At 43.6% G+C, this 21,988-nt stretch overlaps 1 protein-coding gene and 1 long non-coding RNA gene across 5 annotated transcripts in view; both read left to right on the plus strand.

The window, feature by feature from the left end:
- The window catches only part of LOC309374213, an 87,846-nt gene that overhangs the window by 62,809 nt on the left and 3,049 nt on the right, over positions 1 to 21,988 (plus strand). The gene's annotated exons all lie outside the window — the stretch shown is intronic.
- Positions 4,062 to 11,176, plus strand: KLF10 (KLF transcription factor 10). 3 transcript variants are annotated; one of them, XM_081919211.1, is made up of 4 exons: positions 4,062 to 4,227; positions 7,618 to 7,821; positions 8,019 to 8,925; positions 9,800 to 11,176. In XM_081919211.1, exons 1-4 carry the CDS (start codon positions 4,192 to 4,194, stop codon positions 10,057 to 10,059), a joined length of 1,407 nt encoding a protein of 468 aa, XP_081775337.1. In that variant the 5' UTR covers positions 4,062 to 4,191; the 3' UTR covers positions 10,060 to 11,176. The 3 variants fall into 3 exon arrangements, with proteins under 3 accessions (XP_081775337.1, XP_081775338.1, XP_081775339.1); XM_081919212.1 differs by having other exon boundaries at positions 7,621 to 7,821; XM_081919213.1 differs by lacking the exon at positions 4,062 to 4,227 and adding an exon at positions 6,107 to 6,231.

Consider the following 21,988-nt stretch of genomic DNA (forward strand, 5'->3'; position numbering starts at 1 on the left):
CAATGCATAGATCTGTTTATGTTCACCCAGCTGGCCCAGCACATTCCAAGTGTCCTTGGTATATTATCTTGACAATTCCATGGCAATTCAGCATTGCTACATCGATGGAATGCGACCTTGAAGGCGAACTTGTGGCTTCCTGAGAAAATATGGAAGTCAAATATATCCACAATAATTAAAGTTACAGATAGGTAGCCGTGTTGGTCTGCCATAGTCAAAACAAAAAAAATTCCTTTCTGAAGAAGTGTGCATGCACATGAAAGCTCATACCAAGAACTAACTTAGTTGGTCTTTAAGGTGCTACTGGAAGGAATTTTTTTTGTTTTGACAATAATTAAAGTGATCATAAGTAACCGAAAGCAATAAATTCTGCTTTCTTAATAGCTAATAATAATAATAATAATAATAAGCTATTAAGAAAGCAGTTTAGGTCTCATCTCACCAAATATGGGGGCACTGTAATGCAGTGGTGAGGACCAAGCCCATTCAAAAACAGACGTGTGTTTATAAGGGGCCCTAGTGCAGCTGTCAGGCAACCAAGAAAGAGCCAGCACAAACAAAAGTGTTAATCAGATGCGAGATGTATTAGTTAAAATTCTTACTCTGGCAAAGGCTCTCTGGGTGGCCGAGGACAAGCCAGATTCACAACTAAGGGAAGGATGGTACCACAGCAGCCAATGAGTCCTGGGCTGAGACAGGATTCTAACAAACATTGCCCACAACCAAATTTAACATTCATTGTGCTGGCTCTTTTCCTGATTGGAAAGACATTAACTACTAGTTTGATCTGAACTTAGAAGTATCATGTCAACTCACACTGTGTCCTATTCAGCCAAAGCTGTGGATTCACATACATATTCATACTAGATGACAAGGCGTGATCACAGGAGCAGCACACTTGCACTGCAATTGACACGCTACCACACAGCTATCACACCCTTCATCGCTTCTCCTCTTAGGGGCTTACTTTTCTTTCTTTCTTGTTTCATATCAGAATGCCAAAATAAGTGCATATGCAGCTTGTAGTTCATATACTCTCAGTATAAAAAGCATGTACAGTCCTCCTGCTCACCAGCATACTTGAAAGGAAGCCATGACTCATTTCCATTTTGCAGAAGTAAAATGAAGCTGAGTCCAGTGTTTCTCCTGATGTAATGATTATAATCCATGGTGTTTCAGATGTGTTTGTGGAAGGGGGTTATTGGTTTCTTTTTGGTTTTTTTGTTATGTATTGTGTGCTCTCATTTTGTATATGTATGTTGTAAACAACCCTGTGATCTTTGAATGATAATAAATAGAAACAAAAAGAAATACATTAGCAGAAAAATGAATCCACCTAAGTACAGTGGTATCTCGGGTTAAGTATTTAATTCATTCCGGAGGTCCGTACTTAACCTGAAACTGTTCTTAACCTGAAGCACCACTTTAGCTAATGGGGCCTCCTGCTGCTGCAGCGCCACCGGAGCACGATTTCTGTTCTCATCCTGAAGCAAAGTTCTTAACCCGAGGTACTATTTCTGGGTTAGCGAAGTCTGTAACCTGAAGCGTATGTAACCTGAGGTACCACTGTACAATCATAGGACAGATAAAAGAGCCACACATTTTCCACCGTGGAATCCAAGAACATTTCTTATCCAGACAAAACAGCAACATCTTACTTAATACCACACTAATAGCCGAACAGGAATGAATCCTTATTATGAGCAATGGTAGTGGCAATTAATAGGGATTTAAGACACTCACACCGTAGTCATATGTGTAACATATGGACAGGACTTGTGGCACAATCCTAGCTGTGTTTACTCAGAAGGAAGTATCACTTAACCTACTTCAAAAACAACACTTTGCATCTCTTCATTTACGTGTGTCAGAAGTTGGGGGCACCTAATTCTGCATTGAAAACTACAGGCAAGAACAAGGCACGTAGACCAGAATGATAGAAAGCACTGATATGTTTGTTCAGAGATATTAAGATCAAAGAGAAACAAATGTAAACAGTAATAATTTAGGGTTAACACTGCAATCTGAACTCTTCTGAAGCCAGCATAAACAAAAACTGAACTCTGTTTTGGATTCTATGTATTACAGCAAACAAAGAACAGAAAGAAGGACAGGAATACCTGAGATTAAACAGGCTGCTACAACTTTTTCCACAGAATATGGCAAAACATGTTAGATATTCAGAGCAGCATGAAGTGGGTGGCTGTGATGTCCATAAAAACTGACATGGATAGTCAGCTAAGATTTTTTCCAGAACAACTTGGCTCAGCCAGGAGCTGCACAACAGAATTTCCACACAGAGGCTAAGAAAGGGAATTAGGTAGGCTAAGCTCAGGAGCGAAGTCGTCTGCTACTGCTGTTAGCTGTATTATACCTTCATTGCTACTGATAGTACTATTTATGGCTCGCTCACCTTGCAACTGTACAGCCATCCCCACCTCAGCAGAGACAGGCCTTTCATGCAATGCCTAATGTTGATGTTTTCCCTATTCCTTCTGATACAGGAAGAAAGCCAGTGTGGTGGAATGGTTAGAATGTCAGACAATGACCTGGGAGAACAGGGTTCAAATCCCCACTCAGATATGAAGTTCAATGGGTAGCCTTGAACTAGTTACAATCTCTCAGCCTAACCTACCTCACAGGGTTGTTGTGAGGATAAAATGGAAAGGGGATATATGTCACCTTGAGCTTCTTGAAGGAAAAGCTGGTATATAAATTTCACAAACAAATAAAAGAACAGAATTTGGTTCCCTGACTCCCAAGCCTTACCAGAAAATTTCAGGTCTTAAAATTCTCTGAAGTCTTAATTGCCAAGCTTCTTAAACAAATTATCACACTCTTCCTCAAATAGGTGAATAGTAAACAGTGCCCAGTCCTAAGCAGGTTCTAGACAGGCAACAAAAGAAGAGTTGTCTGGCAACTGAAACAAAAAAATTCCTTCCAGTAGCACCTTAAAGACCAACTAAGTTAGTTCTTGGTATGAGCTTTCGTGTGCATGCACACTTCTTCAGATACACTGAAACAGAAGTTTCCAGACCCTTCTATATAGTGAGAAGGTGGGGAGGGGTATTACTCAGAAGGGTGGTGGGAATGGGTGATTGGCAGATAGCTGTGATGAGCCTGTTGACGACTCTTAACGACTGCAATAGGTCTTACAGGAAAAAGCAAGGGGTGAGAAGGTGAAAAATTGCTTTGTCATGTATAATGAGATAAGAATCCAATGTCTTTGTTCAGACCAGGTCTCTCCATGGTTTTAAGTTTGGTAATAAGTTGCAATTCAGCAGCTTCTCTTTCCAGTCTATTTCTGAAATTCCTCTGGCAACTGAAAGATTACCAAGTTCATTGTGGCCCATGAAAGTTTATGTTGCAGTAACTCAAAGTGCCACAAAACTCTTGTTAGTTTAGGAAAAACAGGAGTTTTGTGTCACCTTAGCTTATTGTAGCATAAATTTTCATGGGCTACAGTGAGCTTGATAAGTGCCAAAGGATTAAAAACAAAGAAATAAATGCTGTTGTCTCTGATGCTGCTTAAAAGCTACACTCAGTTGCCTAGCTACTGGTTCCCTGTGGAACAATATTACCACCCACATTCATGGTTACTTCCTGTTATATACATATCTTATCTGTATAAGACGATGGAGCCGAATGGGGAGGGTTAAAAAATAAAATGAAATTCTTGCATGCCACTTTTACCACCAGCTGTCTTAGTTGCTAAGCACAAGATCCCTGCAGCCCACCTCGCCTCTCCCACAGGGATCCGGAGAAGGGGAGGGGAGGAGGGGCGGGGGCGGGAAGAGACGTGACACTGACTCAGCCAGCAACTGGGACTTACCCGAAGGCTGCGCCGGGACACGCTGCCGGGTTTGTGTACACGCCGAGATGACTTTGTCTCCACGCTGCTGGGCAGCCGCTGATCACGCGCAGCCCCCGCCCGCCCATTGGCCAGGGCCTCACACACCTTTGCAGGCGATTGGCCGCGCCTGGCGCCCGCCTTTGCTCGCGCTGCGCTGGGGAGCCGCCACCTGAATGAGGAGCTGCCTGCGAACAAAAAGAGGAAAATAAAGACAGCGGCAGGCAGAGAACGCCCGGGGCGGGGAGGGAACTTGTCAACAGCTGCAGCCTCGCTGGTTCAGCATCAGAGCTGCAGCCTGACGGGGGTGGGGGAGAGAGAGGCGCCTTCCATCGGGGGTCATGCTGAATTTTGGAGTGTCTCCTTTCCAGCTTGCTGTAAGTAGATCTATCCGTCCATTGCAAGAGTCAGTTGGAGCGGTGGAGTGGATTGGGGGGCGGGGACCAAGCTTTCAGCTGGGGAAAAAGTGCTTTTGGCGGAGAAGGGAAAGATGCGATTTCTGTTACGAGATGGAAAAGGCGTATTTGTTCAAAAGGGCAACGCAGAGAGAGAGATCCAGCCAGCTTGAGGTGTGTCTCGGTCAGAGGCTTTTAAGAAGCGAAAGACCTTGTTGGGGAGGAAGGAAATGGGGCTTAGTGGAACCTTTTTTTTTTGCAAGGGGGTGTGTGTTGTGAAAACGAATATTTGGTTGATAAACGGGTGTGTGCAGCGAGGTGTAAGGACTGGGGTGCAGTGCATAAATGTTGCTACGCAACACAATTGGATTATATATATTTGAGTTTGAAAGGAGCTTTGGGGGGGGGGGGGCGAAGCTCTTGGAAACTGCCTGGAGGGGAGTATGGCTATAGGGGAGCATCTGGTGCGGCCCTCTTCGAGGGGGAACCTTTTGGTATGTGGCCTGAGTCTATGGTGAGAATCCTGTATTGCAGCAGGGGGTTGGACTAGATGACCCTTGGGTCCCTTCCAACTCTATGAAAGGCAACTCTTAAAAGCGATTTGAGTGAAAAGGAAAAAGCGGGAGGGGGGAGGGGAGGGGAGAGATTGAAAGAGGCTTATAGGCTGCTGAGGAAGAACAACTATTTTGGAATTACCCGGGAAATAAGAGATCGGAAAAGAAGCTGGTAGAAAGCAACCCCGCGTGTGGAAAGAGAGGTGAGGGAGGTCGGGAAATGAAGAGGCGGCATGTGGCGGCAGGCAGCTCGCTTAGAGAGCCCCAATGCGAGGAAGGGAAGCAGCAAACAAACGAACAGGGCGTGAGTGAGACCCAATGTGTGGGTGACGGGGGGGGGCTCGGTGAAGCGGTTTGGGGGGCGCCAGGACTTGGGTGGGTGGGTGGCGGCGGCGCTGAGGGGGGAGTCCGGCCCCGGGGTGGGTCATGGTATGACTGGAAGAAAGCGGGAAGAGGCCGGGCGAGGGCGAGCCGCATTCCCTGAGCGGGCGAGGCGGGCCTTCCAGAATAAAATAAGGGCGCCAACCGCTCGCCCCACATTCCTCCGGGCGAGGCTCCCGCTTGGCGGTGTGCATTCGCCCCTTTCCTTCCGCCTCCTCCAGACGAGCCTGGGCGGGAACTTCTCTCCCCCCCCCCCCCAATTTGCAGGCGGAAGCCGCTTTCTGTCCCCAGCAGAGCGCGTTGGATTCGGGGGCGCCGCGCAAGGCTAGCCCTGCAGCCTCGAGGGCTTGGCTTTTCTGTGTGTGCGCGGCTTCCTGACGCCCATCAGGTTGCAGGAGGAGGAAGCAAACATTCGCCCGGCTGCTGGTGCCTTTGGGGGAGCGGGCCAGGCCTGCCCAAACCCACGCGCAGGAAACGGGGGGGGGTAAGGGAGCCTCCCAGAAATAAATGTGCGTTTACAGAAGCCTCAAGGACCGGTGGGGTGGAAGGGTTGGGGCGCTGAGTTCAAGGCTCGCCCCCGCGCGGGAGATGCAAGGGGACGAGCATCATCAGCTTTTCCCAGCAGCAGCAGCAGCAGGCGAGATCTCTTCCGGCACGCACAGATGCTCGCCTCTGCTCCTTTCGCCTCCAGGCGTGGGAGGGGGAGAGTGGGCGGGGCCTGCGAGAGCTCGAGCCGCCCCTCCCTTCCCTGTCTCTCGCATTCTAGAACGCGCGGCAAGGAAGTAGGGGAAAGGTCGCCGAGCGGCAATTCCCAGTCCTCGTTCCCCGAGCGCCGAGCAGCAGCCGCTGATCACGCTTTGTTCACATGTCCCCGCCCACTGAGCCTACACTCTCTCTCGGGTGGGGGGGGTAGCCGCCGGCCAATCGTCTCCCGCGGCGCCCGACGTTGGCGGCCAATAGGCGGCGGGCAGGGCGGTCCTTCAGGAAGCGAGTGCGTGCTGTTTGGAATGGGCGGGCGGGGCGCGTGAGTCACCGGCGGAGGCTCTCTGAGGTGAACGTGGCTCGGCTCCAAGATCCGGCTGCCGGCGAGGATCTCCCTGCCCCCGCCTTCCTTAGGCCGTGTAGTCGCCGAACGGCGGCGGCGGATGTAGCCATTCCCTTTCGGTGCTCGGGCCTCCGCGCCTGTATGGCGGCCTTGCAGCGCGCGCTTCAGGGCGTGACTTATAGTGGAGGGGTTGCAGCCGAAGGCAGGCATTGGCGGGTTAGCCAACTTCATGGGAAAGAGATCTTATGCACGGGGCTCTAATAAAAGCGAGTAAAAAGTGCTGCACATAAATTCAAAACGCATCCTTCAGACCTCTGGCTGGGCGCGACTGATAAGTGCGTTTTCCGCACGCAGGAAACGAGCAAGGAATTTGAGGGGTGGGTTTTTTTTGGGGGGGGTGCAAGTTGTTCACAGGAATCCCTAAGCCACAACTTGGAGCACCTCAGGATAGCCAAGCTGAAGCCCTACAGAAACAGGACTTGGTTTTAATTCCCATGTGTAGGCCACACGTTTTTGAGAGAAGCACAGCTCCCTTGTTGTGTTAGTAATGGAATGAATTAGCACAAAGCAAGTACTTAAAAACACAAGGCTGTGTCCCTAGCTTGTCTAAAACACAATAGTAGCAATAAAGGAACCTTGAAGGCTGAAGTCAGTGCATGTTTGCCTGGGGGTATGTGCCACCAAACTCCAGTGACAAATGACTTTCCGAGCATGCTTGTATAGGATTGTGCTTTGGAATAGCAAAGGTACACCTTAAAAATAATGAAATAAGAGTGTAGTAGTAAGTATCCCTGCCTGTCACGCAGGAGACCCAAGGTTCAGTTCCCTGATGGGAAGACTCAGTTTTTGAAACTTGTTTTAACACTTGAGATAGCTTGGTTGCTGGAGCATAAGACTCTTAATCTTAGGGTCATGGGTTCATGCCCCATGTTGGGTGCAGGAGGTTGGAACTAGATTGTGCTAGTGGTCCCTTCCAACTACAATTCTGGGAAAATGGCATAGGACATCACATAGGTGTCTATAGAATGATCTGGGAAACATTTTAAGTGTTTCTACATAACCTTGCAGACTGATCTGAATCCAATTGGACCGAAGTACTTTGACATAAACTGTTTTGATCGAATGAGATACATTGGTTTAACTATAAGCTTAATTGTTTTGTGGACTGAGTTTCATTGAGGTCAATAAGATTTCATTACACTTGGCTGGTTACAGTTTTCATGGTATCCAACCTAGGAATAAATAATCCATTCAAAGGAGGGGTGTAGGAAAAAGGAGAGGCTCTTAAAAACACTGGCGTTACTACATATAATCTGGTTTTTTAAATATTTGATGAACATATAAGCTTATATTTGCTGTTTGATACTGAAAAGCACCCTCTCTTTTTCATAGCAGGAAGGAATGGAGGTGATAACTGAAAAGCGGCACATTAGGAGTGATTTTGAAGCAGTAGAAGCTTTAATGTCCATGAGCTGCAGTTGGAAATCAGACTTCAAGAAGTACGTTGAACTGAGACCAATAACACCAGCATCAGATACATCTGAAGAAATTGAGGACAACCTGCTACCTGCTGCTGACTTTCAAATATCAGCCTTTGTAAGCTTTATTCAATTATTATAAATTTCTTATTTACAACTAAGTCCTATGCATGCTCTTTCAGAAGGAAATTTACTCCATTTATTGGCACTTGCTCTGAAGTAAGCATGTGTAGAATTGCAGCCTGAAGTTCATAGATCATGCTAATTAGTTGTGCTGCATAGAGAGCTAATTGCACCATGTTTTTATTCTTCCAGTGCTTGACTCCGCCCTACAGCCCTTCTGACCTTGAAATGGCTCAGGCAGTCCATCCCATTGCACCAGCGCCACCTACTGTAAAGAGCAAGTCACTTGTTGACACTTCTGAGCAGGGCGCTCCAACAGCTTTTAAGAAGACTGAAAAAGTTTCAGAATCAAGAATGCTGAAAGCACAGGCTACAAGTGTCATTCGCCATACAGCCGATGCTCAGCTTTGCAGTCACAGAACCTGTCCAGCAAGAACAGACAGCATTTTGAGGTGTCGGGATGATTACACAAGGGAAGAAAGGCAAGAAGGCAATGCAAAACCGAAACAAAATCCATCTTGTGAAAGCGTGCCACTGGCTGCTGCAGTGTCTGAAGATAAGCAGCCCGATGTGAAAGAAGAAAAACATTCAGTGTTAGCAGTCAGTCCAGTGCCTTTCATGCAGACCACACTCAGTAGTCCTCTGCCTGTGCCTGGTTCAGCACAACGCTCTTCCCTGGTAGTTCCCACATCTCCTGTGCAAGCAGGGGGAGTCCCTCCTGTGCCATTGGTTTGCCAGATGGTTCCGCTGTCTGCTAACAACTCTGTTGTGACAGCAGTAGTACCCAACACTCCCTGCAGTCAGTTGTCACCAAACCTTTGTCAGCCTATGGTGTTCATGGGAGCCCAAGTTCCCAAAGGAGCTGTTATGTTTGTTGTTCCACAGACTGTTGTTCAGAATCCAAAAGCACCTGTGATCAGTCCCAATGGCACCAGGCTCTCACCTATCGCTCCTGCTCCAGGTTTTGCTCCTGCTTCAACAAAAATCACTCCATCCATTGACTCTTTAAGAATAAGAAGCCATGTGTGCAGCTATCCAGGATGTGGAAAAACATATTTCAAGAGTTCCCATTTGAAAGCACATGTTAGAACACACACAGGTAAATTTTGCTTGAAAAGTTGGAAATTGTTTTGTTTGTGTGTGTCTGCATGTCATTCATGTAATACTGAGGTTTCTCTTTCACTGAGTTTTGTATTGTGGAAAACATAACGGGAAACCCAAAGTTTTCCTCAACATTATTTCACTTGCATAGGAATTTTTCACTAATAGTGCAGTTCTATGCATATTGAGTTTAGTGGGCTATTTCTCCCTGATATATATGTATAGGACTGCAATCTTAGCAAAGGCTATTGCATTTTTATCTCACTGCTGAGGTCTAAGCATATGTTTCATACTGTCACTGTTTTGCTATTTTAGAATGGCTAGTGAATCTAATAGTGGTACAGTAAAGCTAAATATAGTAAAAGAGAGGTATTATGTAATTATGCACAAATGCAATCATGCCCAAACATTTCAGTAATATTTTGGAGCCTGGCAATTTCCAAATCCAATATTTTGCATAATCACACTTTCATGAAGGTAGGTTTTGAGACCTCAGATTATTTGTGTAAATTTAACCTTACTGCAATATAAAACTAATGCTTTATTTGATGGTTTGAATGCTCATCTTCAATAGTAGTTGTCTGCCCATGTACTTTGGATAATAATGTTGATGGTCTAGGGATTCCTCTAGGTTTGTGATTGGAAGTCTGAAAGCTTAATTTGAAGTACCGTATGCTTTTTGAAAAATGGCTGTACAGGTTGTGGAATTACAAAGACAGTGATTCTATAAGGTTTTGTCTGGTCTGTGTTGACAGCGCAGATGAGGATTTTTCTTAGAATATGTCTTGTTCTGTTTCTTGAAAATGGGTGCAACAAAAACTGTATATTCTGTTGGTAAATAAATGCTCTGTTTCTACCTTTTTGTATTTTAGGAGAGAAGCCATTCAGCTGTAGTTGGAAGGGCTGTGATAGGAGATTTGCACGTTCTGATGAACTGTCTCGCCATCGCAGAACACACACAGGAGAGAAAAAATTTGCCTGTCCAATGTGTAATCGCCGATTCATGAGGAGTGACCACTTAACAAAGCATGCACGTCGCCACTTGTCAGCCAAGAAGTTACCAAACTGGCAGATGGAAGTGAGCAAATTAAATGATATTATTGTACCTCCTGCTTCTGATCTTGCACAGTGAAATAACACCAACTGACAATACTGTTAACTAACTACTGTCACTGTGGTTGGCGGTTCATGGTGACACAAAACAGCTTGCAAAATGTCTGTGGTTCTGCACTGTCATCCTTTGATGGTGCAAGAACAGACGGAGAGGCAATGGCTGGCTGTACTTCTGAGAGCAGCAGTGACCAGAAGGGCTGGAGATTTCCTTTGTACTTGGAGAAGTGGAAGTGTCAATGCCAGCACAAGAATGTGGCTTTAAACATGTGGAAAACTATTCAGCTGCTCAATGCATCAGCTAGGTTTAAGCCAGAGTTATGCAGGTGCTCTGAAGAGGTGTTGTAAACAAAATACATAAGAAGTACCAGTTTATGGAATCAGGGATGACCTTTTTATAGCAGAGTGCTGTAATTTCCTTTTGGTTTATTCTCTGAGGCCCAATTATGAAAGATGATGGAATTCCACTAGTGTACCTCCATATCTTAGCATATAAACTATAGCTGTTCCAAACAACTGTTAAGTGAGAGATGCCGTATGGTTCCAGTTGATCTATTCAATTATTACTACAAGCAAGTCCAATAGTATTTTTACTATACCCTTAGAAAACAACATGATTAGTACCATTAGCTGTACCAGCATCTTTGAATATTTCTGCTTTTAAGTTGTGTATTGTTTCCTGTATACCTATACAGTTCTATACCACTGAATTTTTCAAAACCTTGATACAGTGCACTTTGTTTAAAATATAATCCTTAAAGAGTAAACTACACAGCTTGTATTCAGAAGGAAGGACAAAGGTTGTATGGTATGCTACTTTCTGAAAAGTTACTCTGGAGGATAGTTTATGATAGAAGTATATAAGTTGCTTTTATATATTGAAGGTATAGTTTAAAATTGATTAAATTCAGTAAAATGGGGGTTGTGTAGGAAATGGAAAGAGTAAAGACACCAGCCCCAAATGCCAGAATTATCCAAGCATTTTTCTGCTTTATATTGTACCATACTGAAGAAAAGTGAACTATTGGAGAATGGTGTAATATCTATTTTGTGACTACTTAAAAATTTTTGCACAATATTTCTTATAATGTACTTTATACCTTGTTTACAATAAAGATACGGTTTTCTTTAATATAAAATGTGTGTGTTCTCACCTAAATGCAACACTCATTAAAACATATGTGACCTTTCTAAAGGCACCCCCACACAATCATGCAGTGTATAAATGTTACGATTTATTTTTTAAAAAGATTATCTAGAGCAGTGTTTCCCAAACTTGAGTTGCCAGCTCCTTTCGAACTACAATTCCCATCATCTCTGACCACTGGTCTGCTAGCTAGCAATGATGGGAGTTGCAGTCCAAAAACAGCTAGACACCCAGGATTAGGAAACACTGATCCTAGAGCATGGTACTGTGCATCAAAATTTGTAAGTCCATATATGTTCCCTTCAGTAAGTGCCTGTAAACATAAACCCTGAGTCTTAAAAATAATGTTATATATTTGCATCCATACCATGGACCCCAACATGAAATATCTTATTTGCAGCATGGTTGATTAAGCCTGCCTGATTACATGCAGGTACCTTTGTGACACTCCTCCCACCCACACCTTTGCTGGTCCCTTTAAATTTTGATTTGTTGAAAAACAAGGGGGAAATCCATATTTCATATTTCTGATTGCTGGAGTGGGAGGTTGTCCCTTGCTCGCTCTTACATTAAAATAAAAGCTTTGTGGTGTGTATTCTTGCTTGTAAATTTTTTAAAGAATGTTAGCAGCTTCACACTGGCCAGCAGGCCTGTGCAGAGGGGAAAGGCAGCCGGGTACACTTGCCCTGAGCCTTGGAGGGCTAAGCTGGTCAGTGGGGGTGCCTGCCAGACTTATGCTGTCATGCCAAGAACACCCGTGCCTCCCAGACGCCCTTGGGCCTCAGATAAGCTATGCACAGGCCTACTAGCCAGCTTAGCTTTATTATGCTTGTGTTTGTCCTTCAACAGGCATTTCAAGGTGACTGTAGAGATCTGAAGTGTTCTGGATGGATCTTTCCAAGCTAAACAGCATATTTTTTAAAAAAATAAAAGTTAAATGAACCCTTTAGTTTCTAAAAATAAAATTCTGCTGGACTACTTTAGCATCGTATCAGCATTAGCAGCATCATGAATTCAGAGCTCTTAAGTGTTCCACAGATCATGTTCTGGACAGCCTTCTTTCAAAGTCCATGTGCCTAAAGAAACAGACAGGACACCAGAGAGAGAGAGAGAGAGAGAACAGTTTTTATCCAAATGCGATTTTGGTTTTAAATGCAGTGTAAGGTTGTCTCTGTGGGAGTATATTGTATTTAATTTTGGGGTATCAGTTTTTAGGGGGTTAAACAGGCTGGGATAGAGGGCTTGTTGGTCTTTGAATGTCTGATGTAGATTTTTTCCAATTTCGTTGTTATGTATGGGACAGTGACAATAAAGATTATTGTATCGTATCGTATAAAGCAACACAATTTGTCCCCATATGGGACGGCTGCATATTCCTGTATTACAGACTAGATGATCCTCAGGGTCTCTTCCAACTCTACTATTACGTGATTCACGATAATCTGTGAGGGCTCTGATTTGACTTATGCCAAAATACAAGAGCTGTATCACACCTCGATAAAATCATGACCCCCACCCCATCATACTAGTGTTTAGCACCTTTTAAAAATCAGACTTATTTAGTATCTCAGCAGTCATGGGACTGGCCCAATGCACGTAGTCAGATACACTCTGGACAGGAAGAGGGTGAGTGGAGAATTTTACCACCATTCTCTTATCACATAAATCTGACGTCAGGAATCACAAGATGGAGAAGCCAGTAGGAGAACACTTCAGATCTCAAATCAGCTGTCTTATTACAAGAGAATTTCAGAAACAGATTTGAAAGAGAAGTTGCTGAATTACAACTTATCACTAAACTGAAAACTATGGAAAGACCTGGTCTTAATAGAGATACTGGATTCCTGTCTCATTACATATGCTAATCATCTACATACTATCCCTTGCTTTTTCCTGTAGGACTAATTGCAGTCGTTAACAGTCCTCAACAGGTTTACCATACCCATTGAGTCAATTGCCCATCTCCTACGGAGAAAAACCCCACCCCACCCTCCCACTATATATAAGGGTCTGGTGACTTCTGTTTCAGTGTATCTGAAGAAGTGTGCATGCACACAAAAGCTTATATCAAGAACAAACTTAGTTGGTCTCCAAGGTGCTACTGGACAATCTTTTTTATTTTTTTATATATTTCTCTTATCACCTGTTGGCGTTCATTAGTATCATCTGCCCCCATAAGCTGGCTTGGGGGGGGGGATTGTTCCCAGCTGATATGGCTGGTGGATCTGGTGGACCTGTGGAATGCAAATATGACCCAGGTGATTCACATGATTGCTGCTGAACACACACTCATTTCCCTAGGAATTGAGATGGTTCTGTGGTGTACAGCTTGAATGCAATGAAGCGCTAGTGTTGTGCACTACTTGTTCATTATTGAGCCTACTCACTGGCCTACAGAAAGAAGAGCTTCTTTGCTACCTCCATTACATCTTCTGTATGCCATCCAGCTCAGCTTTTCCATTTGTTTTGAAGCCTTTTGTATGCTGGCCAAAATGAGGCACTGGACTCTTGGTTTGCCTGCTGTGACTCATGCACAAGGCGTTTTGAAGATATCTGTTAGGACCTGGGCTCCATTCTTGCAGCAGCCTAGCATTGAGAGACACCCAGAACTCTGTCTGGTTCAATTTTGTTAGATCAGTTTCAGTTGGTACTGCTTAAGGATTTGGACTGGACCCACTTGAGTGTCTGACCTTTGACCTTTCCATACAGCATTCAGGAGACGTTGCACAGGCAGTAAAATTTGGCTTAGTTGCAGTTGTGGTATAGGAAATCTGGCCCAGCTGCACGGGCTGCCAACTCATTTACAAGTCCAATTCAAAATGCTGCTTTAAAGGCAAATAAGGCTTGGGACCACAATACTTCAGGCATTAACTTTCATTATATTAACCTACCTGGACCGTAATTTGAGACCCTCCAAGTGAAGTCTCCATAAGATGGTAGCAAGAGAATGGACCCTTTTGAGTGGCAGCCTCCGCCTGACACCAGCACTAATTTTTTTGTGCTGGGTGAAAATGTTTCTATTCTCCCAGGCATCTGGATATTACCGTATTTTTCACTCTACAGGATGCACTTTTCCCCTCCCAAAAATTAAGGGGAAATGTGTGTGCGTCCTATGGAGCGAATGCAGGCTCCTTGGCTTCAGTGAAAGCAACGCGAAGCCTCTGGAGCGCAGCGGGAACTCGCGCTGCGCTCCAAAGGCTTCAGGGATAGCCAGAGGCTTTGGGTTCCTTTTGCTGAAGCAGGGAGAGCAAGACTCTCCTGGCTTCAGCAGGGAGGGAGAGCTGCACAGCGCCCCTTCAGCCAAGCGGGAGGAGAAATGGAAGGGGCTCCGTTTCTCCTGCCGCTTCACTGAAGGGGTGCTGAGCAGAGAGGGGGAGAAATTTTTTTCTTGTTCTCCTCTCTAAAACAAGGTGCGTCCTATAGAGTGAAAAATACGGTAATTGTTGTGTTCCTTGTGGCCATTTTAATTACATCTGGGTGTTAATCCTGATGTGTGGAAGAAAAGTATTTGTTTTCTAATTTATTATGGTGGATAAACACTTACTGTGCTATCGTTTTTAACGGATTCTTATTAATTGTATTACTGTGTATTTTATTGTCACTTGAGACTTTTTTTGGCGGAAAGCAATTAACAAATTGGAATGAAAAACAACAAACTCCATGCAAAAAGTCAAAAGCCCATGCACCTCCCAAACTAATTTCATTATCATAAGATTCTGTATCTCGCTCAAATCGCTTGGATCGAGGCAGCGATCACATTCTCAAATATCGCCATGAGGTCCTTCCTTCTGGAACAAGGCTGCTGTCCTGCTTCTAAATCAGATAAGTGTTCGAAACATCCAAAACATAAGCACATTGCCAAACTGAAAGGCTCCGTGATCAAATGGGTCAGCCAGCCCTTAGGGCTATTTTTAAACAGTACAGACATGTTGACATACAACACTGAGAAGTGTAAATATCTTTCATTGGTAGTCCTCCATTTAAAGTGACTAGGAGGTTCATAGGTCACAGGAATGGGCAAGTGACCCAGCCGGTTATGTGATTCTGCTATAACATTGCACTTCTTAGAACTGACCTTTAATATTCATAGCATACATTCTCGACTGGTAGAAGATGCCTTTCCTTTCCCTCTAACTCTAAAGTATTTTTCTCTAGTCCTGTTATGTTTTAAATGTTCTGCGTTCCTCCCAAATTGATAACTATCTGTAGGCATAAGTGTCAGCTCCCTGAGGTCCTGGGTGCCTGAGCACCTGCAAAATTCCCCATGAAGGGGCTGGGCACCCACAAATTTTGGCCCCAGGGCCATGCACGCTGCATGGCAGCCATGGTGCCGGGAACTACACCTGCAAGATATTCATGGTTTGATCTCTTGATTCATTTTTTTTTTTTGAACATTTATTTATTTTTTACATAGGAAGCTGCCTTTTACGAAGTCAGGCCATTGGTCTTTTCATCACCAGGTAATCTCGGAGGAATTTCCATAATAACAAATAAAACCGTGGATTTTATTTCTATTAGCACAAGGACTTTTGACTGTGCTATGGAACTTCCTCTCCACGTATGTACCCGCTAAACCCTTTCTGGGAGTTTCTCTAATCCTGCAGAGCAGATTTAAGAAAGGGCTAGGGGTGCAAGGGAAAGGAGGGGGAAGGGAACTTCTGTTGTGCAGCTGGAAGTCCTTGCGTTAGTGGAACTACTTTATTGGATTTCGCCCAATAATTCAAAGTGTTGGTGCTGACCTTTAATGCCCTAAACGGCCTTGGCCCAGTATACCTGAAGGAGGGTCTTCACCCCCATCATTCAGCCTGAACACTGAGGTCCAGCTCCGAGGGCCTTCTGGTGGTTCCCTCACTGCGAGAAGTGAGGTTACAGGGAAGCAGGCAGAGGGCCTTCTCGGCAGTGGCACTTGCCCTGTGGAATGCCATCCTATCAGATGTCAAGGAAATAAACAACTATCTAACTTTTAGAAGACATCTGAAGGCAGCCCTGTTTAGCGAAGTTTTTAATGTTTGATGTTTTATTCTGTTTTTAATCTGTTGGGAGCTGCCCAGAGTGGCTGGGGAAACCCAGCCGGATGGGCAGGATAAAAATAATAAATTGTTGTTGTTGTTGTTGCTGCTGCCGTCAAAATTGTGTATAGTCAAAACAGATTGGATTCAATGTCAGATGGGATTGCCAACGTCTTTTTCCCCTGGATCTCTACCGGCTTTCCACTACCTTTTAATTAATATATATATATATATATATGCTTTCGTAGATTTTCACGGGTACAGGAATGCAGGTTTTGGTGTCCTCGGGTGTCTTCCCGTGTAAAAGTTGGGGTGTCTAGGCGACGTTTCGACGAGGTCTCACTCGTCATCTTCAGGCTGGTGCTTTCGGCTTCTTGTTACTGGAACAGAGCAGGATCTCAGTGTTTGAGTTCCTATAAATACTGTTGAGGGGGTGTGGTGTATAGCCTCCAATGTTCTGGGCAGAGAGGAAGTTCCCAGGCTAGTGTGCCTTTTCTTCTTTTGTTCCTTAATTACTTGAGGGATATCCTGAGTGATTTCACTCAAGAAATCACTCAGGATATCCCTCAAGTAATTAAGGAACAAAAGAAGAAAAGGCACACTAGCCTGGGAACTTCCTCTCTGCCCAGAACATTGGAGGCTATACACCACACCCCCTCAACAGTATTTATAGGAACTCAAACACTGAGATCCTGCTCTGTTCCAGTAACAAGAAGCCGAAAGCACCAGCCTGAAGATGACGAGTGAGACCTCGTCGAAACGTCGCCTAGACACCCCAACTTTTACACGGGAAGACACCCGAGGACACCAAAACCTGCATATATATATATATATATATATATATATATATATATATATATATATATATATTGCCAAGCACGTAAAGCACACAAGTTGGAAATTGCAAGGCTTACTGCATTTGTAAAGAAAAGAGAAAATGTCTGACAAATATTTTGCATGAACTTTGTATGGCACCCACACTCACTTTCAGACTACAGTTCAGATATTGAAATGCTATATATATTTAATTGCAAACAGTTTCTAGTGTTATATACACATTAGTGCCTTAGAATGCAATAAGATCTGCTGCATTTCAAGTTGGATTTGTACATTGCTATACACACCAGACAGGGGACCAGGATGTCCTCACTGATGCACATTCCTTGTTTGGTTTCCCCACCCCGGCAACCCTCCTGTACTCTGTGCAGAGGCAAATGCCATCTCAAGTTTACATACCTCAACTTACTGTGAAGTGAACCTAGCTTACATTTTGAAATCTGATGGAAGCTGGTTTGGGGGGGGGAGTGCATCAAACAGCACTATCTCTTAAGGAAGTACAGAAGAGATATGGATTGTGGCTAATGTGTAACTAGCTTCAAATACCAGTGGTGGGAGCTCACAAGTGCCATAGCAAATATTAATGTGGACATAGCCTCAGAGAAACATCCACACATCAAATTGTTCACATTGCCTGCATCTCAGTAATGACATAGCAATAGATGAAAATTCCTAAACAGACTCATGCACGAAACTGGAGACTACTAGCTGATAGTGTCTCCTTAAATGACCTTAACCACAAGTACCATATTGGCCCGAATATAGGTCGCACCCCAAAATAAGCTGCTCCTTTAAATTTCAGGGGGGGAGAGAATGCCCACAATACCCGAATATAAGCCGCTCCCTTAAAATTCTGCAGGCACTCACACCCGTTCTGTTTTATCATATGTCTGTTTCAGCAGCGATATCGTAAAAGCCAATTTTTGTAAGGTTGCGAATTTAGCCGCACTTTAAGTTTTCACGGTTGGAATTTGGAATAAAACTGCGGCTTATATTCAGGCCAATACGGTACTTTGAAATGTATTTCTAACTGCCCCTGATAATGCTTCCAGCGCTCTCCTGTTGGATATGTTGTCATTTCGTAATCTTTAACCTCACTAGTGGAGCGAAGTCATACTTTTATCGGTTGTGCTATTGTTGGTGTTGCTTACTGATAACAAAGAGAGGTTTTATCAGCTTTGCTGAGGAGTTTATCAGAAGGTTGAGGTCATCAAGACTTAGTTTGTTAAAATAGATTAATAACTATTCTTGCAGAATTAAACAGCGTTTGAGCCAGAAAACCATTTGCCAATGGGGCAACCCTGATTCAAAACTGTTGAGGCTTTGGGAAGTATTTTTTTTAAAGGGAATTTTGGTTCAACATTGTAGTTTAAACTTACCCCAATGACCCTGGCCTCCCTTTAAAAAAAACACACAAAAAACCACTTCCACTAATGAGGTTGACTGACGTAAGCAAGCACTATATTTGTTTTTACCTGCTGACATAATTATATAAGTCGCCATTTTAGATGTTTACATTTGTTTGGAACTTTTCAGTGTTAACACCAGTTGGATGGGTTACAGATTATTTTATGGTGTGCAACTTTGTGCAACCAGCTTCTTGAGGAATCTTCATCACCAATAGGAACCAAGCATGCAAATTCACTGGCCGAGGAAAAAGAGCAATTGGTTACGAGGTTTTAGCTGACAGTATGTAGCGATGTTGAGGACTGGCCAGTGGGGAGCCATGAGGGCTGGTGTGAGCATGATTATCCAATTATTTAATTTCTATATCACTTAATAAAAACGGCTGACTGAGAAGAGCATGTGGGGTTCTTCCTCAGAACAAACCTGTGGGGACAGGCTACTGGTATAGAGATTGTTCTGCATTTATAATTAGGAATAGTCAGTGCTTTTCCCCCCTAAAAAAATGTTTAGGGGTACTCTCATTTTGACTCAAGAAAACCACCATTTTATAGTTCAAATCGGGGGGAAATAAATACAGTAAATGGACAGAAGAACAAAAATTCACAAAATGTTTAGGGGTATGCGTCCCCCTAGAAAAAAAGCACTGGGAATAGTATAAGTCGAACCTGCAACAAAATGTTGCAGCGTGGAGGGCTTCTGTTCAGGATTCCAACCATCCAGACAAGCTATAAGTTTGTTGCAAACCTTGGGATTCCCCCCAAATCTGCCAATAACTTGTGTATGGATGGTGCCGGTTTGGCTATATAAAGATCCACACTTGGAGAAGGGGTTCACTCTTAGGATATAGGATGGCAGAAGGTAAAATCATTGTGCTATCTGTAAGTATGATGTCCGTATATGCGTGCGAATGAAGGCTAGGGGTGATTTTGTTCTCACTGTTCATCTAGCAGCACATGGGATAAGCAGGGAGTTGCACAGTAGTTTGGAGTGGTTTAATGTTTCAGGAGTATCCGTGGCCCACTTAGGGAAAATCAATACCCAGTGCCAACATTAGCCTGATATGGGAAGGGAGCAGGGGTCATTTCAGGCTGTGCTTATTTCAGCCTGTGAAATTTCACCTGCCAGGAAGATATAAATAGACACAATGAGGTCTTACTTTAGACAAATATATGCCACCTAGTGGTAAAAGTATCTTCCAGTGTGCCTCTCTCAAGCCTGGAGAGCAGGGAATGGGAAACCAGATGTTTTTGGCTTCAACTCCCATCATTTCTGACCACTGGCCATGCTGTGCAAAAAGCCTTTGCGGGGAGCACAGGCTTCCCATCTTTGACCTAGAATATCTGCAACCACTTTCACATAGAACAAGCAAGTTTCTCAGCAGAGGCAGCTGCTGATAAGATAGCACCTGTCCACTTTTTTGGGGGGAAGGGGCGAAGTAACTGCAGTGGATCTAGATGGCATAGGATGAATTGCTTGATGTAAATTTAACATCATGTAAATTTAACATGATAATAAATGTTGGAAATGTAAAGAAGAGGAAGGGACATTTCTACACCTCTGGTGGACCTGCCCGAAGGTGAAGGCCTTCTGGGAGATGATACATAATGAACTAAAAAAGGTGCTTAGATTTACCGTACCCAAGAAACCGGAGGCCTTCCTCCTGGGCATGGTAGACCAGAGGGTGGCCAAGAAAGATAGAACTTTCTTTATGTACGCTACTACAGCAGCAAGGATCTTGATGGCAAAGCACTGGAAGACACAAAATCTACCCACACTGGAAGAATGGCAGACGCAGCTGATGGACTATATGGAACTGGCTGAAATGACTGGCAGAATTCGAGACTCGGGAGAAGAAGAAACGGAGGAAGTTTGGGAAAAATTTAAGGACTATTTGAAAAAGCATTATAAGTTGTATGAATGTTAAAAAATGCTCCTTTCTAGGAAAGTACAGCTTCAGTATCGGTAAATTTTTGAATTGGTAAATAAGGCACAACAAGACAGAAGTGGTGTAATGAAATAATTTTATTGTGTTGAAACTAAAAATTAATGGATTTGGATTGAAATGTTTAGAGACCAGATATCACGATAAAATGGAAGATATATTATTATGTTTAAAATAAGTCAACAAATTGCTGAGGTTTTGGATTTACAGAGAATGCAGTGATCGGAAGATGGGGGGAGTCCATTAGATTTATGGAAACATGTATTTGCAATTTGAATTTTGAATATTACAAACCTAATAAAAATTATATTAAAAAAAAAAAAGTAAATTTAACATTTTCTTTCCTACCCCCCCCCCCTTTTTGTACTGCGTGGCTTATTTGCACCAAGCTTCCCCCCCCCCCCCGCCCCAAGGATGAGGTTTATTCTTCCAGGTTAAAACTGAAAACTATGAAGAATCGTCAAGGATTACGGCATGTTTACCATTCCCCAACGATAAACTTCAGCTAATTAAGATCTTTACACCAGTCCTCGCAATAACAGGAAACCAATTTAGACATCTATGTACAGCTTATTTATAAAAAGGTTCCACATCTGCGCTGCCTGCCATGCAAGGGAATCTTTTTCTCCATCAGGATTGCTCCTAACGGCCTAAGATTGTGTATTCATGTAGTAACGCAAATACAAGTGGCTTAATGTACAATCTCCAGCATATATATTATTTCCAGAACTCATTATGTAGGAATCAGCTTTCGGAAGCTGAACAAAAACCAGGGAATAAGCAATGACATGGATTTTATAGCTTGTACTTTTCTTTTCTTTTTAGCTCTGAACCCATGTTCACACTAATTGGATAAAGTACACTTTAGATGTTGAGAACGATGATAAACACTTTCCAAAACATTAATGAACCATACAATTTCCTTTAGATGTGTGCTCTTATTTAAGACTCGGCAATGTAGTCTGCTGCTTTGGCCAAGGAACGTCACTTGTCAGGCAGGATCAACAAGGACTTCAGCCGAGAGCTTCCTATTGTGTGTGCTGAAGGCTCTTATGGCAACTCTCAATTGCAACATGGAGTATTTAATATTTGCATTTTTTTTTTTAGTAGGCTAGGCAACTGCGGTGTGCAGATCTTGAACAGATATTTTAGCCAAGTTTATAATTTCCAAACAATGTGACCCTGTCGTTCTGTTAAACCTTTACACACTATCACTGGCAACCCTACAATTCAATTGGGCCAAGTCCTTCCCATCAACTAGGAAAGATTCTTCTACGTTGAGTGGTGGCTGATCCTTCAGGACAAATGGAGCAGTGCCCCGTTGAGGCATCTGATCAAGGCCTGCATTTTAAAATGAGCTTAAAGATATATTTGCAAATGTTTGTATGTTTCATGCCAGGCAGAAAGCAGCTGGCTAAGTACTCTGGCAGTTGTTTATCTTCCTGCTCTCCTGAACAAGGGCCCCCCTGATTTATAGCAGTAGCAGGAGACAAGTTTCTCAAAGTTGTAAAAGGGAAATACAGGCTGGGAGCAAAGGTTACACTGACCCTACATATTACAGAATACAATCAAGCTGCAAAAACACTAATTAAGAGTTGGTAAATAGTAA

Source organism: Podarcis melisellensis (assembly GCF_964234715.1).
Source record: "Podarcis melisellensis genome assembly, chromosome: 7".
NCBI classification, from domain to species: domain Eukaryota; kingdom Metazoa; phylum Chordata; class Lepidosauria; order Squamata; family Lacertidae; genus Podarcis; species Podarcis melisellensis.